At 41.1% G+C, this 13,545-nt stretch overlaps 1 protein-coding gene across 2 annotated transcripts in view; it reads right to left on the reverse strand.

Annotated features, from left to right (window-relative positions):
• Positions 1 to 13,545, reverse strand: part of ANO6 (anoctamin 6) — a 230,339-nt gene that overhangs the window by 167,845 nt on the left and 48,949 nt on the right. The window contains exon 2 of one of the 2 annotated variants that reach the window (XM_061129479.1): positions 349 to 417. The exons of the other annotated variant lie outside the window; for it this stretch is intronic. Within the exon in view, the coding sequence (XP_060985462.1) occupies positions 349 to 417 (69 nt within the window). The remainder of the gene's footprint in view (positions 1 to 348; positions 418 to 13,545) is intronic. 2 annotated transcript variants of the gene reach the window in all.

A 13,545-nucleotide genomic window follows, 5' to 3' on the forward strand; every position in this document is an offset into this window, starting at 1 on the left:
TTGGACAGGAAACAATACATTTGCTCTCAGAAGCTACTTTCAAAAGGAGTAGATTATTTTTAACAACTCATGAGGGCTAATTGGAAAATAAAGAGTTAGAGAACTTCAATTCACAAAATATTATCCTCAGACTGTCAGCTTTAGAAAGACAAGGCCCCTGTCTTTCTGGTCCTTTCGTTAACTTGCTGGCCTGTGAAGAAGAAGACACTACTGAGCATGCACTTCTTCATCCTATGCCAGCAAATTACCAAAAGGACAAGAAAGACATGGATCTTGTCCTTCTAGAGCTGACAGTCTGAGGGGAACAGTAAGGAGAGTGCTGTTAAATATAAAGGATGGACATCTTACCCAGGCTGGATGGGAGAGAGGGAGGAGCGGGAGGAGCCATTAAAGGCCTCTTGGAGGCAGGAACATTACCTAAAGGATGAGGAGGCATCAATAAATACAACAAACAAACATACCTGGGCCAGGCTAGGCAGCAGACAAACCAGTCAAAGGCATCAGACCTGAATTCCAGACCTGCTTGCACCCGGACAACTGAGATCTGACCTTGAGCAAGCCATCTGACCTTTCCAGTTCTCCTTTTCCTTATCTATGATATGGAATAGCTAGGTTGTATCAGTTGACCTTAACCCTTGCTGTGCATCAGAAATTGTCTGGGAGCTTTCTAAAAATCCTGGATCCCCTGCAAAATGTGGTTTTAATTGGTGGGACAGCAGGGTTTTTTTGCAATATCTTTCCAGGTGATCCTTACCTGCAGTCCGGGCTGAGAACCACTAGGTGAGATGAACCCTCAAGCCTGCGGTTCTCAACCCTTATTGCACCGTCACATCCTTCCAGTGTAGCCTGCATTCCCAGAAACTAAGCAAGACTCTCTGGGGTGGGACCCCGGCATCAGTATTTTTGAAGGTTTCCAGGCTGATTCCCTGGTGCAGCCCAGGTTGAGAACCACTGTTCTAGGCCCTCTCGTGACTTCAGTTTCCGATATGGCCAATGAAAGATGGGAAAGGGAAGGAAAGAAAAGTCCACTTCTCCCATGAGAATGAGAATTTTTGTGTCAAATTAAAAGAAGAACTGAGTGCCAAAAGCCACCAATAGATTTTATACAGAGTTGTACCACACAGTAAGGTTGATTTTGGATATGTGTATAATTCATGTTGATGCATGACAGGTAGAAAATGTCCATTCCAAAATGTTCTTGGTTCTAAATTCAAAATTCCATGAACTGCATCTATAAAATGACTCCAGGGTGTGTTCTCTGCAATACTCTGAATCTGATTTGCAAGGCTGACTGTAATATGAACACTACATTCCCTGCCCCCAAGGTTACTTAAATCCACTTATTAGGCAATGCTGAACTAAACAAACAGTAATTAGAAACACTCCAGACTACCTTTTAAATCTGTTGCTAAATTATATTTTGCCTGCACCAAGCTCATACACACAGCATGTCCACAAGCGTCATGAAACCAAAGTCTCAGAAATATTTACATTAATAAGAGCATAAGCTACCTCTGGGCCCTCACATGGAATTCTTCAGGGATGTAAGGGCTGCTTCAGATGAAGGCTGTTCATTACTGTTATTTCCCACATCTGGGTAAATAAAGCACTGCCCACATGTGGTTAGAAATCCCAGGAGAAAAATGAACTCTCTGGAGGTCTGGAAATGAAGAACACCTCTGATAGACTGCCTCATTTCCTGAAATGAGTCAGAAATGAAAGTAATTCTTCAGAAAAGAACATCTGCACGGTGGCACAGCTTATAAAATAACACCAGATGATACCTGTGGCTAAGAGGCTGGGTCTGGGGACAGAGAGAGGGCCTAGAGAACAGGGCTGGGGCCCCTGCTCTGCACTTATCTTGGAGCTGCTGCTGTTAGCTTGGAGGGTCTGCAAATCCAATGAGCGGCTGGGCATCCTGGTCTCAGCTGTAAATCTTGATTAGCAATAAGACTGTTCGCATTCCATTAGAAAACTGGCCCCTCTCCAAAGGGTCGGAGCAGCCAGAAAGGATTCATGTGTCATTGTGGACATGGAAACAGCAATTCTTGCAAGAAAAATGGTTTTGCTTAACTAGAAATAGCCTATGGCTGTTGAATTGGGAGAGCCTTTCCCCTTGAGGAGGAAGGACCACTGTACAGAGATGACCTCAGGGTGCCCAGGGAGGGTCCTCCCTTCACATTATGCAGGAAGAAGAGGTCCTAGCATTCGGGAAGGGACTGGAGGGTGAGAAAGACAAGCACCTTTCACAACAATCCCAGTAAGAACCAAGAAACAGGAAGGTGATAAACACATGCTGTTGTCACCAAAATTGTATGCCAATTATTTTTATTAGGTGACCTGTTACTATTCTTTCCATAATGGGTATTTAAAAGAACTCCATTGTTTATAAAGGCAGGGGGTGGGGGTGGATGAGGAGGTTGGAAACAACCTGAGTGTCTATTAATAAATGACTAGTTAAATTAAAATATGGTATGCACACAATAGAATATTGGATAGCCATTTAAAAGAAGGCTAATTCAGAGCATGTGCAGACATAATATGTACTCTGGAAGATACATTAGGGCCCGAGAAAAAAACGCTCCTGGACTCCGTATAGTAAACATGTATTTGTGTAAAGGTATTTAAAGAAGCCGCTTTAGAGTAGGAGGAGGGGGGCTAGGAGGGTGTCACTCTTCCTTTTACACCCTCAGTATAGTCTGAGTTATCTTTCCATGTACCTACCACCCCACTGCTTTTAAATAACAGGCATTAACTAGGAAGGCTATTTTTGGTTTTCTCTTTGTATTAGTCTCTCTCTATGTAATTTAAAACAAATGAATGCTATTTTAAATAGATATCATGGGCTGAACTGTGTCTTCTCAAAATTTATCTGTAGAAGCCCTAACTCCCAATACCTCAGAATGTGACTCTTTGGAAACAGGCCTCTAAAGAGATGATGAAGTTAAAATGATGATGAAGTTAAAATAACAGTCCAATCTGATCAGTGTCCTTAAAAAAAGAGAAAATATGGACACGGAAAGACCTTGGGGATGTTCACACACAGAGGAAGGACCATGTGAGGACACAGTGAGACGATGAGGTCTGCAGGCCAAGCAGAGAGGCCCCAGAAGAAGCCAAATCTGCTGACACCCTGACCTTGGACTTCATGGGCTACAGAACTGTGAGAAAATAAATGCTAGTGTTCGGCCCTCCCAGCCTGGTATTTTGTATGGAAGTACTAGGACACTAACACAGTACAAGTAGACCTTATTTTATTGCACTTCATTTACTGCACTTACAGATACTGCCTTTTTTCTTTTTTTTTAAACAAATTGAAGGTCTGGGGGAATCCTGAATCGAGCAAGTCTACTGGCACCATTTCTCCAAAACAGCACTTGGTACTTCATGTCTCTGTGTCACATTTTGCTAATTCTCACAACATTTCAAACTTTTTCACTGTTGCTGTATTTGTTACAGCAATCTGGGATCAGAGATCTTTGACCTTATTAGTGTAATTGTTTTGGGATGCCATGAACTGCACCCACATAAGACAACAAAGAATACATATTGTGTATGTTCTGACTGCTCCATTGACCAGCTGTTCCCCATCCTGCTCCTTTGCCCTGGGTCTCCCCATTCCCTGAGATACCTACCACAATATTGAAACTAGGCTAATTAATAACCCTACAAGAGCCTCTTAAAGTGTTCAAGTGAAAGGAAGAGTCAAGGGATGTGGCAAACTCCATGGCTGTATTATTTTCAGAAACTGCCACAGAAACCACCACCCTGGTCAGTCAGCAACCATCAACATCAAGGCAAGACCTTCCTTGCCATCAAAAAGATGCTAACTTTCTGATAATGAAAATCAGATGATTTTCTGACTTTCAGGTAATGGCTAGTATTTCTCAGCAATAAAATAGTTTTAAATGAAGTTATGCACAATGTTTATATGACATAATGCTATTACATACTTAATAGACTACAGAATAGTGTAAACATTTATATGCAGTGGAAAATCAAAAAATTTTTGACTTTGCTTTATCACAGTATTCACTTTATTGTGATGTTAGCTTTGTTGCACTCTTTGCTTCATCATGGTGGTCTGGAACTGAGCCCAAAATATCTCCCAGGAATGCCTGCATATACACAAATAGATGGATGCAATTCAGGCTAATATAACATGGAGAGAAGTACCCACAAGTCTTCAGTGGTCAAAACCCCACCATGTCTGCAATAATATAGATGGCCTCAAATGACATGTGAAGAAATTGGGGCTCATTGTGCTTCTGACTAAATCAGGGTGGCCCCAGTTAGTGACTTGAGCCAGGACTAGAACAGGTTTCCCACCTCAGTCAGGACTCAGTCCATTTATGTCATTTATCTTTTATGATATTTTTAACAAATCCCATAACTCAAAGTTCAAGATATTTTATTAGTGTCTTTTAAAGGCTTAGCTTATATTCAAAAGGCTTTCTTCTTCTGCCGATAACTAATGAAGAAGAAGGTGTAAACATAATCTGTTCAGTTCAGTTCAGTTCAGTCACTCAGTCATGTCCGACTCTCTGCGACGCCATGAATCGCAGCACACTAGGCCTCCCTGTCCATCACCAACTCCCGGAGCTTACTCAAATTCATGCCCATGGAGTCGGTGATGCCATCCAACCATCTCATCCTCTGTCGCCCCCATCTCCTCCTGCCCCCAATCCCTCCCAGCATCAGGGTCTTTTCCAATGAGTCAACTCTTCACATGAGGTGGCCAAAGTACTGGAGTTTCAGCTTCCGCATCAGTCCTTCCAATGAACACCCAGGACTGATCTCCTTTAGGATGGACTGGTTGGATCTCCTTGCTGTCCAAGGGACTCTCAAGAGTCTTCTCCAACACCACAGTTCAAAAGCATCAATTCTTCTGCACTCAGCTTTCTTCATAGTCCAACTCTCACATCCATACATGACCACTGGAAAAACCATAGCCTTGACCAGATGGACCTAGGTTGGCAAAGTAATGTCTCTGCTTTTTAATAAGCTATCTAGGTTGATCATAACTTTCCTTCCAAGGAGTAAGCGTCTTTTAATTTCATGACTGCAGTCACCATCCGCAGTGATTTTGGAGCCCAAAAAAATGAAGTCTGACACTGTTTCCACTGTCTCCCCATCTATTTGCCATGAAGTGGTGGTACCAGATGCCATGATCTTAGTTTTCTGAATGTTAAGCTTTAAGCCAACTTTTTCACTCTCCTCTTTCACTTTCATCAAGAGGCTTTTTAGTTCATCTTCACTCTCCGCCATAAGGGTGGTGTCATCTGCATATCTAAGGTTACTGCTATTTCTACCAGCAATCTTCATTCCAGCTTGTGCTTCTTCCAGCCCAGCATTTCTCATGATGTATCCTGCATATAAGTTAAATAAGCAGGGTGACAATATACAGCCTTGACGTACTCCTTTTCCTATTTGGAAACAGTCTGTTGTTCCATGTCCAGTTCTAACTATTGCTTCCTGACCTGCATACAGGTTTCTCAAGAGGCAGGTCAGGTGGTCTGGTATTCCCATCTCTTTCAGAATTTTCCACAGTTTATTGTGATCCACACAGTCAAAGGCTTTGGTGTAGTCAATAAAGCAGAAATAGATGTTTTTCTGGAACTCTCTTGCTTTTTCGATGATCCAGTGGATATTGGCAATTTGATCTCTGGTTCCTCGGCCTTTTCTAAAACCAGCTGGAAATTCTCGGTTCACGTATTGCTGAAGCCTGGCTTGGAGAATTTTGAGCATTATTTTACTAGCGTGTGAGATGAGTGCAATTGTGCGGTAGTTTGGGCATTCTTTGGCATTGCCTTTCTTAGGGATTGGAATGAACACTGCCCTTTTCCAGTCCTGTGGCCACTGCTGAGTTTTCCAAATATGCTGGCATATTGAGTACAGCACTTTCACAGCATCATCTTTGAGGATTTGAAATAGCTCAACTGGAATTCCATCACCTCCACTAGCTTTGTTCGTAGTGATGCTTTCTAAGGCCCACTTGACTTCACATTCCAGGATGTCTATACTATTAATCAGTTTAAAAAATAAAAGATTTGGGAGGAGCTAAGATGGCAGAGGAATAGGACGGGGAGACCACTTTCTCCCCTACAAATTCATTGAAAGAACATTTGAACGCTGAGCAAACTTCATAAAACAACTTCTGATCGCTAGCAGAGGACATCAGGCACCCAGAAAAGCAGCCCATCATCTTCAAAAGGAGGTAGGACAAAATATAAAAGATAAAAAGAGAGACAAAAGAGCTAGGGACAGAGACCCGTCCTGGGCAGGGAGTCATAATAGAGGAGGTTTCCAAACACCAGGAGACCCTCGCACTACCGGGTCTGGGGCAAGTTTTCGAATCTCGGAGGGCAACCTAACTGGGAGGAAAAATAAATAAAACCAACAGATTACATGCCTAAAAGCAACTCCCAGCAGAAAAGTACCCCAGACGCCCAGATCCGCCACCAGCAAGTGGGGGCAAGCCGGAGAGGAGCCGGAGGCATTGCTTAGACCAGGTCTGAATGCCCTGAGGGCAATGGGAGGGAGCTAAGGTGAGATAACTTCAACAGTAGGATAGGTGAGATAACAACTTCAACTGTGGGATAGGTGAGATAACAACTTCAACTGTGGGCTAGCAAGAGAGAGAGAGAAAATTAACAGGCTGAACACACTGCGGGCCTGTTCGCAGAACAAAGGAAGAACTGAGTGATCCCGGAGAAGAGCTAGCGGACCGGCCCATCCCCCGCGGGAGGCAGGAGGCAGCGGGCAGGGGAAAGGGGCAAACTTGGTCCCAGAGACGGCACCCTTACCAAACTGCAGACAGGCCTCCAGTTTCTAACCAAAGACTTCCTGAGATTCTGGATGGTTGACATCCGCCGGGAGGGTCGCGGCTAGAGACCAGCTCCCCAGAATAGACACAAGGCGCACGCACCCGACTGGTGCGCCAGGGAACTGAGGCTGGGACCGCGGAGGGGAGAAGGCGCACCGCACCCGGAGAGAGTGCGCCGGTCAAGCTCCTGGCGGCCTGAGCTGCTCCGGCGGGGAAGGCACAAAACGCAGGCGCAACTGAGTCTGCGCTTTTGTGTAGTACCCGAAAACTGGAACTGCACACAATGCAGGGCCCGCTCCATATAGAGCAGCCTGGAGCCTGAGCAGTGTAGACGGGGAGAGCACACACCCGTGAGCGGGGCAAACCCAGTGTGGCCGGAACACTGCGAGTGCTCCCCACACACGCCAGTGACATTTGTCTGCAGCGCCCCTCCCTCCCTGCAGCATGAATGAACGAGGGAACCTAAACAGGAGACCACCTCCGCCCGCCTGTGTCAGGGCGGAAATTAGACACTGAAGAGACGGGCAAACAGAAGCCAAATAAACAAAGGGAACCGCTTCAGAAGGGACCAGTGCAACGGATTAAAATACCTGTAGTTAACACAGACCACACCGGAAGGGGCCTATAGATATGGAGAAGTGTAAGCTGTAACAAGGAGCTATCTGAAACTGAACCGAACCCACAATGACCACAACAGCGCTAGAGAAATTCCTAAATATATTTTTACTTTTTTTATTTTTTTAATTAAAAAATTTTTTTCTTTTTTCTTTATATTTTCTTTTAAAATTCCCTATTACTCCTCTATTACTCCTTAACTTTCATTTATTTTTATTTTTTAATTAAAAAAATTTTTTTTATTTTTTTCTCTTATTTTCTTTTAAAATCCTCTATTACTCCTCTATTACTCCTTAATTTTCATTTTCATTTCACTATAACCTTGCCAAAAAAAAAAAAAAAGAGAGAGACCCTATTTTTAAACCAACCTTCATATATATTTCTTAAACTTTTTGTGTTTTTGTTTTTAATATTGTATTTTTAAGAATCTAATCTCTACTCTATATTTTTAATCTTTGTTTTTCAGTATTTGATATCAATTTTGGACATTTAAGAATCCAATGTTCAGTTCCCATTTTTACTCAGGAGTGTGATGATTACTCTCTCCCAATCTTGACTCTCTGTTTCCTCCCTCAGATCACCTCTATTTCCTCCCTCCCCCTTCTCTTCCCAATCCAATTCTGTGAGTCTCTGTGGGTGACTGGGCTACGGAGAACACTCTGGGAACAGACAACTGCGTAGATCTGTCTCTCTCCTCTTGAGTCCCCCCTTTTCTCCACCTGCTCATCTCCATCTCCCTCTTCCCTCTCCTCTTCTTCATGTAACTCTGTGAACCTCTCTGGGTGTCCCTCAGTATGGAGAATCTTTTCACCATTAACCTAGAAGTTTTATTATCAGTGCTGTATAGTTGGAGAAGTCTTGAGGCTACTGGAAGAATAAGATTGAAATCAAGAGGCAGGAGACTTAAACTCCAAACCTGAGAACACTAGAAAACTCCTGACTACAGGAAACATTAAGTAATAAGAGATCATCCAAAAGCCTCTATAACTACACTGAAACCACCCACCACCCAAGAGCCAATAAGTTCCAGGGCAAGACATACCACGCAAATTCTCCAGCAACGCAGGGACATAGCCCTGAGTGTTAACATACAGGCTGCCCAAAGTCACACCTAACACATGGACCCATCTCAAAACTCACTACTGGACACTCCACTGCACTCCAGAGAGAAGAAATCCAGTTCCATGCACCAGAACACCGACACAAGCTTCCCTAACCAGGAAACCTTGACAAGCCAATCATCCAACCCCACCCACTAGGACAAACCTCCACAATAAAAAGGAACCACAGACCACCAGAATACAGAAAGGCCACTCCAGACACAGCAATCTAAACAAGATGGAAAGGCAGAGAAATACCCAACAGGTAAAGGAACATGAAAAATGCCCACCAAGTCAAACAAAAGAGGAGGAGATAGGGAATCTACCTGAAAAAGAATTTAGAATAATGATAATAAAAATGATCCAAAATCTTGAAAACAAAATGGAGTTACAGATAAATAGCCTGGAGACAAAGATTGAGAAGATGCAAGAAATGTTTAATAAGGACCTAGAAGAAATAAAAAAGAGTCAATTAAAAATGAATAATGCAATAAATGAGACCAAAAACACTCTGGAGGGAACCAAGAGTAGAATAATGGAGACAGAAGATAGGATAAGTGAGGTAGAAGATAAAATGGTGGAAATAAATGAAGCAGAGAGGAGAAAAGAAAAAAGAATCAAAAGAAATGAGGACAACCTCAGGGACCTCTGGGACAATGTGAAACGCCCCAACATTCGAATCATAGGAGTCCTAGAACAAGAAGACAAAAAGAAAGGCCATGAGAAAATACTCGAGGAGATAATAGCTGAAAACTTCCCTAAAATGGGGAAGGAAATAGTCACACAGGTCCAAGAAACCCAGAGAGTCCCAAACAGGATAAACCCAAGGCGAAACACCCCAAGACACATATTAATCAAATTAACAAAGATCAAACACAAAGAACAAATATTAAAAGCAGCACGGGAGAAACAACAAATAACACACAAAGAGATTCCCATAAGGATAACAGCTGATCTATCAATAGAAACCCTCCAGGCCAGAAGGGAATGGCAGGACATACTGAAAGTAATGAAAGAGAATAACCTACAACCTAGATTACTGTACCCAGCAAGGATCTCATTCAGATATGAAGGAGAATTCAAAAACTTTACAGACAAGCAAAAGCTGAGAGAATTCAGCACCACCAAACCACCTCTTCAACAAATGCTAAACGACCTTCTCTAGACAGGAAACACAGAAAGGTTGTATAAACGTGAACCCAAAACAACAAAGTACATGGCAACGGGACCATACCTATCGATAATTACCTTAAATGTAAATGGGTTGAATGCCCCAAGAAAAAGACAAAGACTGGCTGAATGGATACAAAAGCAAGATGTCTCTTGATGTCTACAAGAGACCCAGCTCAAAACAAGGGACACATACAGACTAAAAGTGAAAGGCTGGGAAAAAAATATTTCACGCAAACAGAGACCAAAAGAAAGCAGGAGTCCCAATACTCATATCAGATAAAATAGACTTTAAAATAAAGGCTGTGAAAAGAGACGAAGGACACTATATAATGATCAAAGAATCAATCCAAGAAGAAGATATAACAATTATAAATATATATGCACCCAACATAGGAGCACCGCAAAATGTAAGGCAAATATGAAAGGGGAAATTAACAGTAACACAGTAATATGGGAGACTTTAATATCCCACTCACACCTATGGATAGATCAACTACACAGAAAATTAACAAGGAAACACAAACCTTAAATGACACAATGGACCAGCTAGACCTAATTGATATCTATAGGACATTTCACCCCAAAACAATCAACTACATCTTTTTCTCAAGTGCACACGGAACCTGCTCCAGAATAGATCACATCCTGGGCCATAAATCTAGCCTTGGGAAATTCAAAAAAATTGAAATCATTCCAGTCATCTTTTCTGACCACAATGCAGTAATATTAGATCTCAATTACAGGAAAAAAATTGTTAAAAATTCAAATGGAGGCTAAATAACATGCTTCTGAATAACCAACAAATCATAGAAGAAATCAAAAAAGAAATCAAAATATGCATAGAAACAAATGAAGATGAAAACACAACAACCCAAAACCTATGGGACACTGTAAAAGCAGTGCTAAGGGGAAGGTTCATAGCATTACAGGCTTACCTCAGGAGACAAGAAAAAAGTCAAATAAATAACCTAACTCTACACCTAAAGCAACTAGAGAAGGAAGAAATGAAGAACCCCAGAGTTAGCAGAAGGAAAGAAATCTTAAAAATTAGGGCAGAAATAAATGCAAAAGAAACTAAAGAGACCATAGCAAAAATCAACAAAGCTAAAAGCTGGTTTTTTGAAAAAAATAAACAAAACTGACAAACCATTAGCAAGACTCATTAAGAAACAAAGGGAAAAGAACGAAATCAACAAAATTAGAAATGAAAATGGAGAGATCACAACAGACAACACTGAAATACAAAGGATCATAAGAGACTACTACCAGCAGCTCTATGCCAATAAAATGGACAACTTGGAAGAAATGGACAAATTCTTAGAAAAGTATAACTTTCCAAAACTGAACCAGAAAGAAATAAACGATCTTAACAGACCCATCACAAGCAAGGAAATCGAAACTGTAATCAGAAATCTTCCAGGAAACAAAAGCCCAGGACCAGATGGCTTCACAGCTGAATTCTACCAGAAATTTAGAGAAGAGCTAACACCTATCTTACTCGAACTCTTCCAGAAAATTGCAGAAGAAGGTAAACTTCCAAACTCATTCTATGAGGCCACCATCACCCTAATTCCAAAACCAGACAAAGATGCCACAAAAAAAGAAAACTACAGGCCAATATCACTGATGAACATAGATGCAAAAGTCCTTAACAAAATTCTAGCAAACAGAATCCAACAACATATTAAAAAAATCATACATCATGACCAAGTGGGCTTTATCCCAGGAATGCAAGGATTCTTTAATGTCCGCAAATCAATCAATGTAATACACCACATTAACAAATTCAAAGATAAAAACCATATGATTATCTCAATAGATGCAGAAAAAGCCTTTGACAAAATTCAACATCCTTTTATGATTAAAACTCTCCAGAAAGCAGGAATAGAAGGAACATACCTCAACATAATAAAAGCTATATTTGACAAACCCACAGCAAGCATTACCCTCAATGGTGAAAAACTGAAAGCATTTCCCCTAAGATCAGGAACAAGAAAAGGGTGCCCACTCTTACCACTAGTATTCAACATAGTTTGGGAAGTTTTGGCCAAAGCAATCAGAGCAGAAAAAAAAATAAAAGGAATCCAGATAGGAAAAGAAGAAGTGAAACTCTCTCTGTTTGCAGATGACATGATCCTCTACATAGAAAACCCTAAAGACTCTACCAGAAAATTACTAGAGCTAATCAATGAATATAGGAAAGTTGCAGAATATAAAATTAACACACAAAAATCCCTTGCATTCCTATACACTAACAATGAGAAAACAGAAAGAGAAATTAAGGAAACAGTACCATTCACCATTGCAACAAAAAGAATAAAATACTTAGGAGTATATCTACCTAAAGAAACAAAAGACCTATGCATAGAAAACTATAAAACACTGATGGATGAAATCAAAGAGGACACAAACAGATGGGAGAAATATACCGTGTTCATGGATTGGAAGAATCAATATTATCAAAATGACTATACTACCCAAAGCAACCTATAGATTCAGTGCAATCCCTATCAAGCTACCAACGGTATTCTTCACAGAACTAGAACAAATAATTTCACAATTTGTATGGAAATACAAAAAACCTCAAATAACCAAAGCAATCTTGAGAAAGAAGAATGGAACTGGAGGAATCAACCTGTCTGACTTCAGGCTCTACTACAAAGCCACAGTCATCAAGACAGTATGGTACTGGCACAAAGACAGAAACATAGATCAATGGAACAAAATAGAAAGCCCAGAGATAAATCCACTTACCTATGGACACCTTATCTTTGACAAAGGAGGCAAGAATATACAATGGAAAAAAAGACAACCTCTTTAACAAGTGGTGCTGGGAAAACTGGTCAACCACTTGTAAAAGAGTGAAACTAGAACACTTTCTAACACCATACACAAAAATAAACTCAAAATAGATTAAAGATCTAAATGTAAGACCAGAAACTATAAAACTCCTAGAGGAGAACATAGGCAAAACACTCTCCAACATAAATCACAGCAGGATCCTCTATGACCCCCCTCCCAGAATATTGGAAATAAAAGCAAAAATAAACAAATGGGACCTAATGAAACTTAAAAGCTTTTGCACAACAAAGGAAAACTATAAGCAAGGTGAAAAGGCAGCCTTCAGAATGGGAGAAAATAATAGCAAACGAAGCAACAGACAAAGGATTAATCTCAAAAATATACAAGCAATGCCTGCAGCTCAATTCCAGAAAAATAAATGACCCAATCAAAAAATGGGCCAAAGAACTAAACAGACATTTCTCCAAAGAAGACATACAGATGGCTAACAAACACATGAAAAGATGCTCAACATCATTAATTATCAGAGAAATGCAAATCAAAACCACAATGAGGTACCATTACACACCAGTCAGGATGGCTGTTATCCAAAAGTCTACAAGCATTAAATGCTGGAGAGGGTGTGGAGAAAAGGGAACCCTCTTACACTGTTGGTGGGAATGCAAACTAGTACAGCTGCTATGGAGAACAGTGTGGAGATTTCTTAAAAAACTGGAAATAGAACTGCCATATGACCCAGCAATCCCACTTCTGGGCATATACACCAAGGAAACCAGATCTGAAAGAGACACGTGCACCCCAGTGTTCATCGCAGCACTGTTTATAATAGCCAGGACATGGAAGCAACCTAGATGCCCACCAGCAGACGAATGGATAAGGAAGCTGTGGTACATATACACAATGGAATATTACTCAGCCATTAAAAAGAATTCATTTGAATCAGTTCTAATGAGATGGATGAAACTGGAGCCCATTATACAGAGTGAAGTAAGCCAGAAAGATAAAGACTATTACAGTATACTAACACAT

This window comes from Dama dama, chromosome 3 (assembly GCF_033118175.1).
Source record: "Dama dama isolate Ldn47 chromosome 3, ASM3311817v1, whole genome shotgun sequence".
In the NCBI taxonomy this organism is placed as follows: Eukaryota; Metazoa; Chordata; class Mammalia; order Artiodactyla; family Cervidae; genus Dama; species Dama dama.